Source organism: Nannospalax galili, unplaced genomic scaffold (assembly GCF_000622305.1).
Source record: "Nannospalax galili isolate Female #2095 unplaced genomic scaffold, S.galili_v1.0 scaffold2232, whole genome shotgun sequence".
NCBI classification, from domain to species: domain Eukaryota; kingdom Metazoa; phylum Chordata; class Mammalia; order Rodentia; family Spalacidae; genus Nannospalax; species Nannospalax galili.
In genome coordinates this window covers 223541-242075 of record NW_008331696.1, presented here as the reverse complement: position 1 = coordinate 242075, position 18535 = coordinate 223541, and the positions used below count along the sequence as shown (strand labels likewise).

The 18535-nt window shown below is 44.3% G+C and overlaps 1 protein-coding gene across 1 annotated transcript; it reads left to right on the top strand.

Annotated features, from left to right (window-relative positions):
- Positions 1-1769: 1769 nt before the first annotated feature.
- Positions 1770-4225, top strand: LOC103728860 (putative ATP-dependent RNA helicase Pl10). The gene has a single exon (XM_008826853.2). The coding sequence runs from the start codon at positions 1878-1880 to the stop codon at positions 3849-3851; it is 1974 nt and encodes a 657-aa protein (XP_008825075.1). The 5' UTR covers positions 1770-1877; the 3' UTR covers positions 3852-4225.
- The last annotated feature ends 14310 nt before the right edge of the window (positions 4226-18535 follow it).

Below are 18535 nucleotides of genomic sequence, written 5' to 3'. Positions count from 1 at the left end.
AGCAGCAAATGCTCTTAACTTCTAAGCCATCTCTCCAGCCTTTAAAATCACTGGTTTTGCTTTGGTTATTGTTTAAATGCCACACATTTCAAGCATACCTTCCCTCAGACCCACAAGGAAACCCTTTGGACACTCCACATCTCTAAACACCACTCCCCCATACCACCTATTTCAGAGTTATCATTACAAAATACCAAAGACCTCTCTCCTTGCCCCAGACCAAGCAGAATGACCAGCATGGGGTGTTTTTTTTGGGGGGGGGCTACTCTCAGAACCCTTCAACTCCACATGAGTAGAGCAGATAAAGTGGTGACTGGGCAGCTAGAACAGGTTGGACACAAAGAAGGAAGGTTTGGAATACCTGGGACCATTACACAACCCAGGGCAGCTGTTTTGCTTGTCATTTACTGTGGCACTCGGTACTGCCACCCAGGCCAGGCAGTCACCATACTTTCCTTAAGCCCCAAGCTGCAACTGGGCAATCCTGGTGTCATGCAAAAGAATAACTCTCACCTCAAAAGGGATAAGAAATAGTTTATTCTGGAGTCAAATATGAGTGGCCATGGCCTGGGAACACAGATTCAGGTTATCCCAAATTCCATGTTACATTTTTACAGTAACAGAACAAAGAAGTCATAAATCAAGACACTTTTCAAATACATTGGTGGATACATTCAGATGGTGGGTCACAGCAAAGCAGGAGGGTTCTTACTATAGGTCTCAGATGTTATCTGATGACATTCTTAGCTTTTGGATTGGTGAGACCTGGTGGTCTGCTAAGTTAATACAGTCTAAAAGGGTTTTATCTGTTAGTCACAGGATGTTAGATCAGAGACCAAAGTGTAAGGAGGGCTATTTAGGGGGCTAAAGATCGCCCCAGATAAATGGTAATTAGACTCTGGACCTACAACATTCCAAACTCTCCACAGTCTCCAGAGTGATAATCAGTTGGTCTGCCTTCCAGGAAGCTCAGTCCAAGGTGCAGGAGTTCTTTGGGGGAACTATTCTTTCACACTGGGGTAATGGCCTTTCCACTAGGACAACCGTCTGAAGCTCGCCAATGAACACAGGCACCTTGGTCCCCTTTGCTCCCCCAACCCCATCCAGGCACCAACCGCCCATTCCTCTGCTGGTCCCCACCGTCCCCGACTCCCATTCTGAACCCTCATCTAAGCAACCGATTCCTGTTGCTTCCCAAAATGGCCACCCCACGGGCCACCTGTACCACGTGACCTGCTGCCCGCTAGTTGGGGCCTGTTTCTAAGTCCAGTCTCAGGACAGCTGCGTTGGGAGGAGCACGGGCTGATGAACCAGAGACGTCGGCGGCTCAGTGGGGCAGAAAAGACTTCAGGAAGGACACCAAGTCGGTGCGCAGCGACGAACCGAGAGGCCTGGGGGAAACGTGGGGCCTGCCTACTGGAGGCCAGAGTTCTCGCGAGATCTCGAGAACTTCCAAGCCGAGGCCTGGCGTATTCGTGGAGAACAGGCCGAGTCCAGCCAAGCCGGGTGGCCATCGCTGCTCAGGGCGCTCGGGATCCTGTTGTAGCCACGGGCAGAATCCACGATGAACCCAGCGGTGTGCTTATCCTGTTGCTGTAAGTCCGGGGGAGGCGGGGGCCTTGGCCGCGGCATACGCCTTGGGGCACCGGTGAGGACCAAGTCTCGCGAGACTAGAGGTCAGCACGCAGTAGCCGGGCAGAGGCGTAGCGTTGGCTGGAGCCCGGGTGTGCGACGGACGTAGGCCTAGGCGCGGGCCCGGCAGCCTTTCGGGGTCGGTCGCCGTCCGGACACGCAGAGCTCCCCGGGAGGACCTTGGTGGGGAGACCGAGCGGCCGGGCGGAGGAAACCCTGCTCGCCGCCCTCCACACGCTTCAGGGATGAGTCATGCCGCGGAGGAGGAAGCGCTCGGGCTGGACCAGCAGTTGGCTGGCCTAGACCTGAAGGCCGGGGCCCAGGCGGCCGGAAGCGCGGCCGGCCAAGAGCGCTACGTGCCCCCTCACCTTCGGAACCGAGAAGCCGCCAGAGGCCCCTGCGGCAGAGACAGCTCCCGCTGGGGGAAAGACAAGGACGCCTACAGCAGCTTTGGGTCCCGCAGCGACGCGAGGGCCAAGTCCAGCTTGTTCGCCGACCGTGGAAGTGGATCCAGGGGCAGGTTTGATGAGCGCGGCCGGACCGACTGTGAGGGCCTCGGCGGCCGCGGGGGCAGGAACGGCTTTGGCAAATTGGAACGCGGCGGGAACAGTCGCTGGTGTGACAGAGCAGATGAAGACGACTGGTCGAAACCGCTGCCGCCAAGTGAACGCTTGGAGCGGGAACTCTTTTCTGGAGGCAACACTGGGATTAACTTTGAGAAATACGATGACATTCCGGTTGAAGCCACGGGGAACAACTGCCCTCCGCGTATTGAGAGCTTCGGCGATGTTGAGCTGGGAGAGATTATAATGGGGAACATTGAGCTCACCCGGTACACGCGCCCGACTCCAGTGCAGAAGCATGCCATTCCTATTATCAAAGAGAAAAGAGACTTGATGGCTTGTGCCCAAACAGGGTCTGGAAAAACTGCAGCTTTTCTCCTGCCCATCTTGAGTCAGATCTATTCAGATGGTCCCGGCGAGGCTTTGAGGGCCATGAAGGAGAACGGAAAATACGGCCGTCGCAAACAGTACCCGATCTCCTTGGTCCTGGCGCCGACGAGGGAATTGGCCGTGCAGATCTACGAGGAGGCCAGAAAGTTCTCCTACCGGTCTCGAGTTCGTCCTTGTGTGGTTTATGGTGGTGCTGATATTGGTCAGCAGATTAGGGACTTGGAGCGTGGATGCCACCTGTTAGTCGCTACCCCTGGACGGCTGGTGGATATGATGGAAAGAGGAAAGCTTGGACTCGACTTCTGCAAGTACTTGGTGTTGGATGAAGCTGACCGGATGTTGGACATGGGCTTTGAGCCTCAGATACGGAGAATAGTTGAGCAAGATACCATGCCTCCCAAAGGTGTCCGCCACACCATGATGTTTAGTGCCACCTTTCCTAAGGAAATACAGATGCTGGCTCGTGATTTCTTGGATGAGTACATCTTTCTGGCAGTAGGAAGAGTCGGGTCCACTTCTGAGAACATCACACAGAAGGTAGTTTGGGTGGAAGAAGCAGACAAGCGGTCATTCCTGCTTGACCTCCTAAATGCGACAGGGAAGGATTCCCTGATCCTAGTGTTTGTGGAGACCAAGAAGGGTGCAGATTCTCTGGAGGATTTCTTATACCATGAAGGATATGCTTGCACCAGTATCCATGGAGACCGCTCTCAGAGGGATAGGGAAGAGGCCCTTCACCAGTTCCGTTTAGGAAAGAGCCCAATCCTCGTGGCTACAGCGGTTGCAGCAAGAGGACTCGATATCTCAAACGTGAAACACGTCATCAATTTTGACTTGCCCAGTGATATTGAAGAATACGTGCATCGCATTGGCCGCACGGGTCGTGTGGGAAACCTTGGCCTTGCCACGTCCTTCTTCAATGAGAGGAACATAAACATTACTAAAGATTTGCTGGATCTTCTTGTTGAAGCGAAACAAGAAGTACCATCTTGGTTAGAAAACATGGCTTTTGAGCACCACTGCAAGGGCAGCAGCCGTGGCCGTTCAAAGAGCAGATTTAGTGGTGGCTTTGGTGCCAGGGACTATCGACAAAGCAGCGGGGCCAGCAGTTCCAGCTCGAGCAGCAGCCGCACTGGCAGCAGTCGCAGTGGTGGGGGTGGCCACAGCAGCAGAGGGTTTGGTGCCAGTGGCTATGGAGGCTTTTACAGCAGTGATGGATATGGAGGAAATTATAGCTCCCAGGGGGTTGACTGGTGGGGTAACTGAGCCTGCTTTTCCCTGGGCCACTCTACCAAACAAGAAAGTATAGAAACCAAGCATAACTTAGCCAGACTATACCTTGTATAGTTTCAAGAGCTCACAGCCCATTACCTCCTGTGATTCCCCACCGAATATTTTTAAGGGAGCTTAAGGTCATAAGATGTAAGGGACACGCAGCAGCCCCATTCAGAAGGTGGTTTGAAGACTTCATTGTTGTAGTTTGGTTTAACACTCCTACCCATCCTAAACTGCGTTTATAATTTCACAACTAAGGATCATTTGCTAGTGTCCTGTGCCTCTAATTTTAGACAACTTTTATTCTGATGGCCTGTTGGCTCAGTAATGCTTAAGAAAGCGATTGTTTTTTCAAAATAAATTTTCTGAACTTGGGCTAAGGAAAAAAAATGGGGGGACAGATGTTTCTTATGGGGAGTGGGACCATCCTTTGTGCTGTTCTTAGGTTCTGTGAGGAAGACGGTAGCCAGCAGTGAAGGATGGAGTTTCAGAGATGTGTGAATTACAGCCCAGGGGTTCAAGAGCAGTTATTGTTGAAATGCCTGTTTAAGTGTCCAGTTCTAAATGTAACATGACCAGGAAATGGAACACTGTTTACATTTTCCTGTGTACTTTGAATAACGTTCTGTTAGTGGTCATCCTCAGTGAGACATAGTGACAGCCTTTGAGGGAATCACTAGAAGCAAGCATTCATGGCAGTTGCCATGATGTGGATGGTGGAAACAGCATCAGATACATGGTGTTAGGGAATCCTAAGAGCAATGATCTGTATTCTTTAATACAAGCAGGTTTTGAAAAGCCATGGAATTCCAAGTCATTAGAGCAGAGCTGCTTCCTTTTGTGGTGGGGGATATGAAGTTAGCCAAGGGTGGAGCATCTGATGCTAAAGAAAAAGTTCCTCGACTCGAGCAGGCAGTGACGGAGTTGTACACTACAGTTTCCACGTGTACTGATGGAACAACAGATGCATGCCTGTTTTCCACTCATTTGTTGTAGAACTTCATCAATAAACCACTATATCTCACATGGGATCATGGTTTTGTTTTGTTTTTTGAGACAGGGTTTCATGCTGCCCAGGCTGGCCTCCAGCTCATTATTTAGCTGTGATTGTCTTTGAACCTGCTCCTCCTACCTTGAAAAGGCAGAAAGTCCAGGCATGTAACACCCGTACCTGGTGGCATCACAAATTTTATCACATTGTTAATATGAACAGGAGCCCTCCCCCAAATATCTGTCTCAGGTCCTGTATATGCTAGGACATCCTGCCTGTCAGATTACTGGCTCTGGAATAATTAGATGCTCTGGAAGAGACACATACCATCATTAATCAATAGGTGGATAATTTCTGAAATAGACCTGGATTACGTAGCTTTCATAAAGCTAGAAACACATATGTATCTATACATGTATATGTACATACATACATGTGTATATAGGTAGAGTTTTTGGTCTTTTTGAGTAAGGGGCTCCCTGTAGCTCCCTGACCTGGAACTCAATATGTAGATCAGGCTGGCCTCAAACTCACAAATTCACCTGCTTCTGCCTCCCAAATTGTAGGATTAAAGGCATGTGCCACCATGCCCGGTTAACGTATATATTTTAGATTCAGATAGGTACATATGCTGTATATTAATTCATGCAACAGTTTGTCCCATGAGAAACCAATTTGTCACAGCCAATTCTTTTATTTATTTATTTTGCATGGCCTAGTCCAAGAATTCTAAATGGCGTAGTTTTGATCCTCAAATTATAATTGCTGAGAAAAATTATCCAAAACTCTTGAAGGTGACAACACTAGCTGCCATGCTTGCACAGAGAGCCTCCACTGGAGTCTTCGTATTCTCCCCATGTGTCCCCTTTCTCTAGCTCTATGCTGTAAATTTCCTGAGTTCCAGTGTCTCATTCATATGTCACTCTTTTAACAGCCTGGTTAAAGTCGTGTCTGTGTCATCCGTCCGTGCCCCGCCCCATGAAGCTAGCTCTAAAAGTTGTCATTCCTCTGAACAATCATCAGAAACAATTCCGTCCTTTGTTTACACCAGTTAAGATTAATCACACAAATGTTGTAATTCTTATTTTGTCTTAAGGTGATTGTTTAGTTTTTATGCTGTGTTCTAGTTCCTCTCCCATCATCCTTGGCAAAGTTCATGGTCAGGAGGTATGGACTGAGTTGTAGATCAGTGCATTGCATGGAATTCCAAATAGGCCTTTGTTCCTGGAGACCCTTGGTCAGTTAACAGTTATCTTGGGAGAGTGGAATGAAACAATTGAGAAAAAGCATTCTGTGTATGAAAAGGAAATGAAAGAAAAATGCAGGTAACCACAGGAGAGTGCTATATACCATCAATTGCTCTGTGTGTGTGTGTGTGTGTGTATGTGTAATAATTACACATTGAAATAAAAACTCCCTTAGATTTTTTAGTGCAATTACAAACAATACATTTAGTGCAATTATAAACAATACATTTCAGATGATGTCAGCAACAATTCCCTAGTATTTTAGGGAAGTTCAGTTCAGTAGTGCTCTAGTGGTTTTCTGATGAGCACAGGAAAATAAATGCATTATAGAGACCTCTGAATTCTTTCCCACATCATTGGAAGTTCTTGGGGAGCAGAGTCAGTGTACCAGGACAATTTGTGATTTGTAGAAAAACCAAGACGACAGTACAGTTTTCCCATATAGCCAAGCACCCACTTCCTCCTGTTATTAAGATAGCACCATGATTTGCTACAATGAGCCAGAGGGGTATACTGTTCACTGATGCCCATACTTTACTCAGATCTCCTTGTTTTTATCTAATACCCTTTCTTTTCCTGTCAGGACACCACATTGCATTTATTCAGCAGAGTTTCTTCCTGGCCATGACAGTTTCTCAGACATTCCTCATTTCTGATGACCTTGGCAGTTTTGAGGAATGCTGGTCAGGATGCCCTTCAATTAGAAATTGTTGTAATTTTTAAATCATGATTAGACTACGACTATGAGTTTTAAGGAGTATGATCACAGAGGTAGGTAAGGTGTCATTTTCATCAAATTAAGGAGACATACCATCACCCTGATGTATCAATACTGATATAGATCTAGATCAACTGACCGACGTAGGTGGAGCTTGGTAGGTCTTGCCACTCCATTGTATATGTGTAATTGGTCTTTTCTCCACACTTAGTCTTCTGATGCAGGATCTCACCAGACTATCAATCCTCAGACTCTGAGTACTGGGATTTATAATCCCAGACGTGCTTCATCACATCTGCCTTACCACCTTTTCCTACTGTAATTTGGAAGGTTGTCACCCTGTACTACCCACACTTGAAGCATGGAGAGCTTATGCTCCTAGTCTTTTCCTTCAGTTTGTCAACTGGTTTCATGTATGTAGATACTTCATTCCTACTTCCGGTTATAACCCATTGATACTTCGTTGCTCAAAGGTTGTAAGAAATTTACAAAAGGTTTATTAATGTAGAGATAGGTCATATTTCAATGCATAATTATTACTTTTCACACATACCAGACAGTGGTGTACAGGATGCTCTTGTGGTGCCCGCATTTCTCTCTCACTTTCCATACACAGAACATTTTGCCCCAGTTGTTTCACCCCACTCCACAACATAACTGGAGTTAACTAAGCACCTCCCGGGATAAAGGCCGATCTTGAATTCCATACAGTCCATTCATCTACAGCTCAGTCCATACAGATTGACTAAGAACTTTGTGCTGTTGCTTAGCTAGGCCACACAAAGACTAGAATGTGGCATACAAAGCTAAAAAACAAAAATTAAGACCAAGCTTTGGACATTGGGAGCTATTTTAACTGACTCATCTTCCTTTGATATCTAGGGAGTCATTGTGAATACTTATTTTCTGGCATGTTTTATTTCAACTCTTACTGTGTTTGTCAGCTTTTCATTGCTGTGACAAAGTACATAAGGGAAACCGTTTATAAAGAAGAAAAGTTTATTTGGGCTCATAGTTTGGGAGATTTCATTCTGTGGTTGCTTGCACATTTTGCTTGGGTCTATGGCAATATAGTACATCATGGAAGAAGCCTATGGCAGAAGTCTGTTTCCCCTCCCCCATGGCTGGAAAGCAAAGAGGGAAGAAAGGGGGTGGGTTCCCAGTATCCCTTCTGCTCTAGTTTCATTTCTGTGGCCGTGATAACACACCGTGACAAAAAGCACCTTTGAGAAAGGGCTTATTTCAGTTTACAATTCCAGTTCACGGTCCATCGTGGGGAAGTCAAGGCAGGCCTTCGATCGGCTGGTCACATCACATCCACAGTGTAGAGCAGAGAGAAGTCAATGCCGGTGTGCCCACTCGTTCTTATCTCAATTGCTCCAGCCTTAAAAGACAGCTCAGGATCCCTTACCCAGGGAATTGGTGTCACATACTATGGGTTGGATATTCTCATATAGATTAAGATAATCCCCCCGGCGGACATACCCCACAAGCCAACCCAATATAGGCAATCCTTTATTGAAACTTTTCCCAAGTGATTTCAGGTTGTGTCGGGTTGACAAAGCTAATCATCATACCCTCCAAGGGCATACCCCTGTTGACCTACTTTCTACTACCCCCGCCCCATTCCGCACAGTGTTACAGGCTTGGAGACATGTCATCAACACAAAGTCCTTTGGGAGACATTTAAAAAACCAAAAATAGAGTGCTTAGTAACTCAACTATTATTGTTAGATAGATGTATGTGCTGAGTTCCAACACAGCTCATTTTGCAGTCAAATTTAGCTGTAGTTTAATTCTCAAAACAGATCACCTAATTGTGGCTTCGTGCTTATAAAAATATTCATACCTATGTGATGTTCACACTTTCCCTTCTAAATAGGTTTACATTTCTCTTTATATATTTTTGCTATTTGCAAAAAGTCCAGAGTCCTTCCAGCAGCTGTTTTTTGTGTGTGTTTATTAAACAATTCTGTGGGCTTTCTGAAATTTAGGCATTGTTAAAAGCAAACCTCTCAAAGCTGACCGAGTGTCCATAGTCGTGTCAGTGTTGAGTTTTGCTTTCTCTCTTCTTGCTTTTGGTCTTCCTGTCCTGTCTCCACTGCCAACATAAAACAAGATGTTGGCCTGGGAGTTGAAAAAGCAAAGAAAAAGACATGGCAGGAGTGTGTGTAGATGTCATAAATTTCTGCCTAGGTCAACACGATTACTCCTGCGCCTTCTCCTTGGTCTTCCCCTGCCCCCAAGTCTGGCTGAAGACAGTGAATTTTCAGGGAGCTTTTGTCTTTCGATCTCCTCACTGATCTAATGCAATTGTCCATTTGGCAGAAGCGCTGGGAGGTGCAGAATAAAGTAATGAAGTTAATGTGATTTGCACTCCTCACCCACCCTTAAGATCTACATGTCTTTATTGTATTAGATTCCTAATGAGATTCCGAGCCTACTCTGCAGCGGGAGACAGGGAGACAGGCTGTGGGAGGGGTTCATCTCAGGGGAGTCCTCCCATTTACATCCCATCTTTAATGGCTATGGACCTGCCCACCCTTGAGTCATAAGGTGATCTTATTTCCCTCCCTGGACTCTGATGGACAAGAAGTGGGAGAGCAGCCAGTCAGAGACGGGTGAAGCTTTCACTATGGGAAGGGAAACAGGACCAAAAAGGTCAGTGCTGGACTGAGTGGGTCGTAGTGCTCCAAACAGATTGCCCATCGGAATCATCTGCTTCAGGGAAAATTGCTACTAGTTCTTATTTTGCCTCAAGAACTACACGTAGTGAGTAAGAAACCACACATTCACAGGCTTTCCCAAGGCTCCAGTTTCCCCCGTTGCATTGAGGCAATTCTGTCGATTTTAGAAGTCTAACTGGCCAGGTACCATCTCAGCAGGACATAAGTAGAAGCTGACTCTGGAGAAGCCAGTCCCTTTGAATCCCTTGCTCCTTCCCTTCCTCCGCCCTCCTACAATGCATAGTGAGCCCTTTAAGCCTTTCACGAGCATCAACCCACTGTGGCTCTAGCCCTTCTTCGTGTCAGGATTTTTGCATTGCTGTTGACTTTCTTACCTATTTTTCACATGGACATAATTTATTTCTCTCAAGTTACATCACATACTGGGAGTGTACTGTGAAGCAATTGTATTAACTCCAAAAGCTGCTTTTGAACTTGTCAACTATACTGAAAACGGATTTAATCAATGTAATGCATTTATTTATACAGTTTATTTAACTAAGTCATGGTGGATAGAGGTAAACATGGATAATTCACAAGTTTACTTCTACAATTAAAAAGGGCTTGGAACTATTTCATATAAAATAGAAAGCAGCCGAAGTGCTTCGCTCAGAATCATTTTACACAGGCAAACACTCTGTTTTTGGTCTCAAATCTCAGAAATCATGGGAGGAAAGGCAAGGCCAGGTGATTGGCATCCTGCCGACGTTTCTTGGCGTGGGGGGAGGTAGTTTCTATCTAAGGTCTTTAGGAGGAATCTATCAGCTTTAGTTTGGCTCTCTGTGGACAGGTGTCTGTATTACAGAAGCACCATACATAATTCACCACCAGAGAGCCCCAGAACTTAGCAAGAAGGCTAAATTACCTGTCACTTGCAGAAAAGGTGTTCCCTGCAGGTCAAGGTTGAAAGCTCTGGTAGACCCCAGCGAGGAAGCGCATACTGGTTCATATTTAAATGCCAGCATGGCTTCCACTTCTCAGCTGGGGTGAAAGCAGGCTGTTTACCCCTTGAATTTGCCTACCTGTTTGCAGGGCCAATTAACACACATGCCTTTGGAAACCAGATTGGAAAGGAAAGAGCAGGTTGCTTGTTTGAATAGTCAGAGGCCACTTGGTGAATGTCACATCAACCGAGGCTGGGACAGCTGGGCTGTCTTCCTGGAGGGGTGAATCAGGGGTCCTGTCAGAGGTATGAACCACCATAGCCTACATAGACTACAAAATATCCCATTATGATTAGGGCTAGAACAGAGTCCAGTCCCAGAAGACTCTGACTGAGGGGCACAGTTCATGAAAGGCAGGTGCCCCTTGGCTATTGCTAAGCTGCAGTTGTACCTCTCTACTTGATTGATTGCTGTCTGATTGTCAGATGTGGCAGGTGGGAAGGGCAGGTGGATGGAGTTTGCATCAGGGAGAACTATTTGAGGCACCGCACAAGGATCCACTTTAGAATGATGAGCTATATTTCAGGAACTTTGTTTTTGGAGCAATAAAATACAAACAAAATGAGGTAGAGAGACATGATAGACAGACAGACAGACAGACAGACAGACAGACAGACAGACAGACAGACAGATAGATAGATAGATAGATAGATAGATAGATAGATGATAGATAGATGATAGTTTTTGGCTCTTTCACTGTTTTATAATATTATTATACATTCTGAGCAAATTCTTAGATTCAATTAAAGAATAGGGTTCTTTACGTTTTCTACTTCTAATGAAATGTAAAGAATGTCTGCCAAGATTTCTGCTTGCATATAGAAGGATGTTTTGTTATATAGATATATGTTAATCAACCTTAAATAGTTATCATTAGTACAATCGAAATTGGGCATGAGCTCTGCACTATGTGGGAAGTTTCATAATACTGTGGGAGCAAGGAAGGAAAAAAACAAACATTTCTAACGTCAAAAAGCAAATTGCAAGCCAGTTGGTGTCAGGATTAGCAGACTTTGCTTAGTGAATACTTGATTCATTGATTAAGAGCTATTTGCCCCAGTTTGAAAAAATCCTCAGTATTTAAGGTTAGATGATCTTGCAGTTCAGGAAACTGCACATGTATCTCAGTAGAATACAGTGCTTTTTAATTGTTAAAAAAATATTTTCAGGCAGGTGAGACAGCTCCATTGGTAAAGACAGTTGCCGCCAAGCCTGACACCTGAGTTTGATGCCCCAGATCCACACAGTGAGAGAACAGACTCCTGCAAGTTGTCCCCTGACAGCCACATGTGCAATGGCATGAGCCACCCCCCACAATACATGTAATAAAAATATTAATTTGGTGAGCTACAGGAAACAAATTATTAACAATGTGTATTTTCTTTTTTTGATAGTAGAAATTAATGCTTCAAAGCACTATTCAAAGTACTTCTTCAAAGTACTATTTTAGGATGATATATAAAGGAATAGATATTGTGTTAAAACTAATTTCATAGGCATATCTACTTTATAAATAAGAATATGAAAAGTTCTTACAAACTACTGATTCAGAACAGGAAAGTTTATTTTTCTCTTTCATGCCAAGCCTTTGTGTACAGTACACTTCATATACTGTCATCTAAGTTCTATTTGATGATATGTATACCTAACATCTGTTTCCTTACTTATAAATATGACTAAATGAAGATATTTTTTCATCAGAGACTACCTGAGGTCAAGCATCCCCTTGAAATGTTTGCTTATGTACCGAGTAGAAGTTGTAAGGCAATAGCTGACTCAGTATGAAAACCATGAGGTGTGAGTCTGCCGCCATCACAGTCAATACAAGACCTGTGCGGCACAGGGATGCCACACAGGTGGAGTCTAGGACCAGGAGATGGAAGCAGTAGACTATTCTCTCATCCCAAGACTGATTTTCCACTCTCAGATTAAATGTTAGATGTTTGCATCATGCCCCTGGAGATTTTTGAGACAGGTGTTGGGAATAGGCACAGTAAATGGAGGTTGAGATATAGCTTCTGTTTTTCACATGTGTGACCAATTGAATACTCTTGTGAGATTTGCAGCTTCCTTGTTTAGAAAGTGATTTGAATGTGTGCTATGACTTAAAGGTCATCTATGCATTGACAATTCAGTCACATTGAATTTGTGTATCTGTCTGGATGTCTCTCTGAATCCAGAACGCATATGGAAATGTCTTTGGGAGAAGGGGATGGGCGAATAGCTCAGTTGGCAAAGTGTTTGCCTTTCAAGCACAAGGAACTGAATTTAATACCTCAGAACGCACGTTAAAAAAAAAAAAAAGAGTGTGGTGGTACACATCTATAATCCCAGCATGATGGGCAGATCCCTGGGCCTCGCTGGCTAACCAGTGTGACCTATTTGATGAGAACCAGTAGACTCTGCCTCAAAAAAAAAGAGGTGGCTAGTACTTGAGGAACAACACCCAATATTGTCATCTGACCTCTACATGCACTCACATACACATTCATACACACTCACACACTCCCAGCATACATTCCCACACCCTCTCACATACATGCACAAACATACAGGCATACACACACACAGACAGACACACACACACACACACACGTGAAACTGTAAGACCTCTCTTGTTGAAAGTCCACCTTTCAAACATAAGTTCAAAACAAACTTACAATGTCAAACTCAACAAATTTGTCTAAACTTGTCTACAATCTAGCCAATAGTAATACTTAATAGCAAATCCATTTTTCCAGTTGATCAAGACCAAGACCTTGAAATTGCTATGCTCGACAATGTAGTCTGTGGTGAAATCCTGTTAACTTTGTGTCTAGATGTATCTCGAATCTACTGACACTTCACCAACCGCCTCCCAACCGTGGTCCTAACCACCTCTGTCCTTGTGCATCCTGCCTGCTAGCCTTTGGGTTCCTTTCCTCCTTACTATCCCTCTGCCCTTGCTGATTTCTTTAGCTACACAGAAGGTGAGATCCCATCAGAGCAGGGCAAGAGGGCACTGTCCCCTGCTTGAGGCCTATCTCCCTGGCCCCTCTCATTCTCTTCTCCGTGGCTTTCCCTCTGGCCCCTAAGGCCAGTCACTTTGTTATATACTAAGCAAACATCCCTCAGAGTCTTAGGACTTTTCACTGGGTTCCTCCAAGTGGCCAGTGTTACCCTGTTCTTTCAAGATTTTGCTCAAGTAGTAACTTCTCTGCAGGGCTCTCCCCTCGATTCCTCTTCCTAGTTCTTCTGTCTGCCTTGATCTAATACAGCTCAGATTCTTCGCTCACTGTCTTTCCCCCTTGGTACGGACACTCTGTGAATGCAGCCGTTTGTCTCTTCAGGACAGCTAGGGCCTGGAATATAGTAGCTCCCAGTAAGTGGCTATTAAATGAATAAGCATGTATTCTTGAGAAACTTAATAACATCTTGATCTATATTTTTTAAAAAATATTTTATTATTTTTATTTTATGTGTATGCGTGTAGTGCCTGCATGTATGTAAGTGCACCTGTGTCATGCAATGTCCATGGAGGGCAGAAGAGGAAATCAGATCCCCTGAAACTATAGTAACAGATGGTTGTTACCGCCATGTGGGTGCTGGGAATCGAACCCAAGTCCTCTGAAAGAGCAGCCAGTGCTCTTAACTGCCAAGCCATCACTCCAGTGTCTGATCTATATTCTTTTTAATAATATATTTTAAAATCTGTTAAACATATATAAAATATATTCTTTCTGGTGTGCAGTGTGTGCATTTCATGAATGCCAAGGATCATGCCACCTTTCCCTCAGTCAAGAGAAATAACAGTCTTATCACCCTCAAGGAGATCCCCCATGCTCCCTCTTCCTAGTCAAACCCTTCCCTGACCTCTAACCACTAGATGCCATTGATCTGCTCTGTACTCTAAGTTTTCCTTGTCCACAGGGCAGCTGCACTGCCTGTACATTGTTAGTTATGTTTTCTGTCATGCGGCAGGATACATATGAGATGAATCCTTATGGATGTGGATGTCAGTAGACTGTTTTGCTCAGTGCTGGGTTGTACTCCACTGTGTGATTATAACAGTTCAACGTGTTCTTATTTCTAGGAGGTCATGAGTAAAGGAAATGTATCATCAGTTTGTATATTGCAAAAACAAATCCAAGCAAACACACACACACACACACACACACACACACACACACACAGTTTTTGCAAGGTATAAAAATGCAGGTGTTTTTCAGTTAAACTAAGCATTCAAAAACAATATACAGAAAATTTATCAAAAGAATTAAAAAGTGGCCGTTTTGGGTGTGTGAATTGTTTTTTCTAATTTGTTCAACCTTTTAAAGCGCAAAGACCATATATCTTTCTTTCATAGATGAACTTTATTGTGGGAAAGTCATGTTTACATAGAAATTAAAAGTCATGATTTTAGGAAATATAAGGACCACTTATTTACTTTTAATTTAAATTATATCAGTCCAACTTATCCAGCTCTACTTTTGAAGGGGAATGATGAAGACATTGGGCTCAACAAAAACTTTGTTTAATCCAAAGGAAGAAACTAGATGCTAATCTTAATATTATAATTTACAGAGATTTTTCGCAGTAACAATGTTATACTTGCAATCAAGACGGCTGCTGCTTCTTTAAGAAATGAGGGTCTCCAAACAGTTTCGGAAGTAATAGATCATATATAAATAGGTTGTTTGCTCTCAGTACAGATGCCATCATTACTAACTACTTTCAGGCTTTTTGAGAGCTAAATAATTCCGTAATGCATCATTGAACATTTAGTTGCTTCATAGCAGATGGTTTCGGGGGCCCATCTGCTCACAGCAATGTTTTCAACAAGCCCCCTTCACCTTCACCAAGAGATTCAGAAGCAGCAGGATATTCATCCTCCATTACAGGTGCACAGCCTTGGCTCCCAGGTGGGAGGAAGAGGGGCCGCCATCTTTCTCACTGCCCTAGACAGTAGATACAGGACTAGGTAAGAAGGCAGATGTGTAAGCCAGACTGGTGAAAAAGTTCCTGAATTTTTAAACCTACCCAAGTCCCTCTGTGTGTGTGTGTGTGTGTGTGTGTGTGTGCGTGCATGCATGCGTGCATGCGTGTGTGTGTGTGTGTGTGTGTGTGACTGATTTGCTTTCCTGGGCCATGTTAAAATGAAATATTAGGTAGGTCCACTCTGCAGTTGTTTGTGCCCATTATCTACAGAAGCATGGTCGGCTTCTGGCTGGTTTGCTGGCATGCAGAATACATTCTCCTTGCCTTGGAGGACATGGGGGAGTCCCCAGGGCAAGGCCAGGGTGAACGTATGAAATACAGAAAGATCTCTAGCTAAAACCATGTGGATAAGAGCACAACGAATGCCGTACAGAATCCTGAGGGGTCCTGGAGGAAGCGTTTTGGGAACACAGCTAGTTTTAGTTCAGAAATCCCAAATGCCCCATTACCTATGTGATCACTGAAATCTGCAGTCAGACTGCAGGGGAAACAGAACTCGGGCATTCAGTGAATAAGATATGTGTGGCAGCTACTCTTGAACTTTGTAAAATCTTCTTTTCCAAATAGGAAAATGGTAAGGAAAGAGAGTTGGTGAAGAGGAAGCATAGGGCATTGAGAAGAAGGCTCTCTAAAAAGATCACAAGAAATGAACAATGTACTTGTATGAGCCAATGAACTCCTTGAACCCAAACATGTTGAATTCATAGATTTGACACTGTGCATGATGTGGATATCTTTCCGGTAGGTGTTGAACCTTTAGACAGATGCTATTTTACCACCAATCTGTCAGCAAAATGGATAATGAGGAGACTGCTGCTTAAGGACTGGTATGAACACTGGTCTGCATGGCACAGTATTCAAAGATGAGTATGCTCTATGTTCAAGTTTAATTTGCTTTTCTAAAAGCTACGAATTAATTCAGACCAAGGCACTGAAAAATAGTGTAATTATGTCATATTTCAGACAGCAGTGTCAAGGTAATTTGTGTGAGTATGGTGTATGTAGGTATACATACCTGGTTATGCATGTACAGGTGTGTGTAGGTGAGTGTTCATGTATGTGCACATGCAAGTGTAAGCATACATAGGTGCATGCATGTGTGGAGGCCAGAGGTCAACATCAGATGTCCTCCTCAGTCACTCTCCACCTTATTTTTTGAGACAGGATCTCTCTGAAGCTGGTGCTCACTGATTCTGCTGTACTGGCTAGCCAGCAATTTCCAGGCATCTGTCTGTCTCCACTACCCTCTCTCCAAACATGACTTGCATTTACATGAGTGCTTGGGATCCAAACTCAGGTCCTCATGTGTCCACATCAAACGCTGTACTGACTGAAACATGTTCCCAGCTGTCTCCCCAGCCCCACAAAGGAAATTTAATTATTATGTGTTTTTTTTTATAAGAATACAAAATGGGCTGGAGAGATGGCTCAGCACTTAAGAGCACTGACTGCTCTTGCAGAGGACCCGGGTTTGATTCCTAGCACCCACATGGTGGCTAACGACCATCTGTAACTCCAGTTCCAGGGGATCCAATGTTCTCTTCTGACCTGTACAGGCATTGCATGACACGGGTGCACCTATCTACATGCAAGCAATACACCCATACCCATTAAATAAAAATAAATAAAATATTTTTAAAAAGAATACAAAACTATTTTTAAAATATTGAGACTTCTGCTTCCCAAAATGGAAGCCCTACACAATCAGTAGTGGCATGTCCAGCCCTATATTAATGCATTTCTTCATAACAAGGCATTTAGTAAGTACCTCTTAATTACCCAGAATTGAGATAGGTTTGTGAGAGAGAGCCAACTGATTTCCAGGCTTAGGGGTCTTGCTGGCTTGTTTAATAAGGTGAACTCCTCTGGTTCATGGTTTGTGTCAGGGGTGAATGTTGTCCAACCCCAAGTCTGATGGGGTGGCCTATCTCAGAAACCTGTGAGCACCCCTCACTGCTTCCATCAATGCCATCTTGATTGTTCTGTCAAGAATATCTACTGAAATTGATTTCACCATCGCTCATGCTTTTGCCGTCAAAGCAGAAATACTAGTGCAGATGCTTGCTATGCTTGTGGATCCTTTAGAATTCGGTAATTGAATCAACTTTCTTTCCTAGGCATGACTTGCATACTTAAGAACAGTCAGCACCATTAGCTCGGTGAAGGGGCCAAATTAAGTAAAACTCATTCCATGTCCTCACAGAGTCTGTACTCATGGAGAAGGCAAGAGCCCTCTTCTAAGGCTGAGGAACTAAGACATCTGAAGAGTCTATTAAGGACTGAGGGTTCCTGTGCCAAACCTGGACTTCTTCAAACAAGGAAAGGGAGACAAAGAGGCCTGAGGATTGGAGTAACTTAGGGAATTTGGTATTTATTTTTCTGTCCCAGCGATCAAACTCAGAACTGCTCATGCTGGCTGTTTTCTACCACAGAGCTACATCTTGCATCTCAGCCTAGGTGTGATTTTAAAAAGTATTTATTTATTTGATGAGTGTAAGTGTGTGCCTGAGTGTATGTATGTGCAGCACACGCATGCAGATGCCAGAGGATGCCTGAAAAGGGTGTTGGGTCCTTTAGAACTGGAGTTAATTCAAGTTGTTAGCTGTTGTGTGGGTGCTGGAAACCTAACCTGGGTCCTCCCCAAGGGCAACAGGTGCTCTCAGCCACTGAGCTATCTCTCCAGTCACAAAATTTTTAATTTTTTTCCTTTTAATTTTCACACACACGCACGCATGCATGCACATGCACACACATGCACAGACACACATGCACACACACGCACACACATGCACACACGCGCACGCACACACGTATACACACACACACTATAGCCTGAGCATGTCCTCATGCCCCCCCTTCTCCTTGTCCCCTAGATAGCTTCCCTTCTATCTTTTCATTTTCTATATGACATATGCAAAATCTAGGAACTGCAAACGAGAGAAAATGAATCTAAGACTGACTTCATTCTCCTGCTATGACTACTCTAGCTCCATATATTTTCCCCCAAACAACATAACCTCATTCGTCCTTAGGGTTGAACAAATCCCATCATGATGTGCTTATTTCTCTGAG

Excerpts from the sequence above, each read along its gene's own strand:
- LOC103728860 (XM_008826853.2), top strand. The coding sequence starts at position 1,878 with ATGAGTCATGCCGCGGAGGAGGAAGCGCTCGGGCTGGACCAGCAGTTG.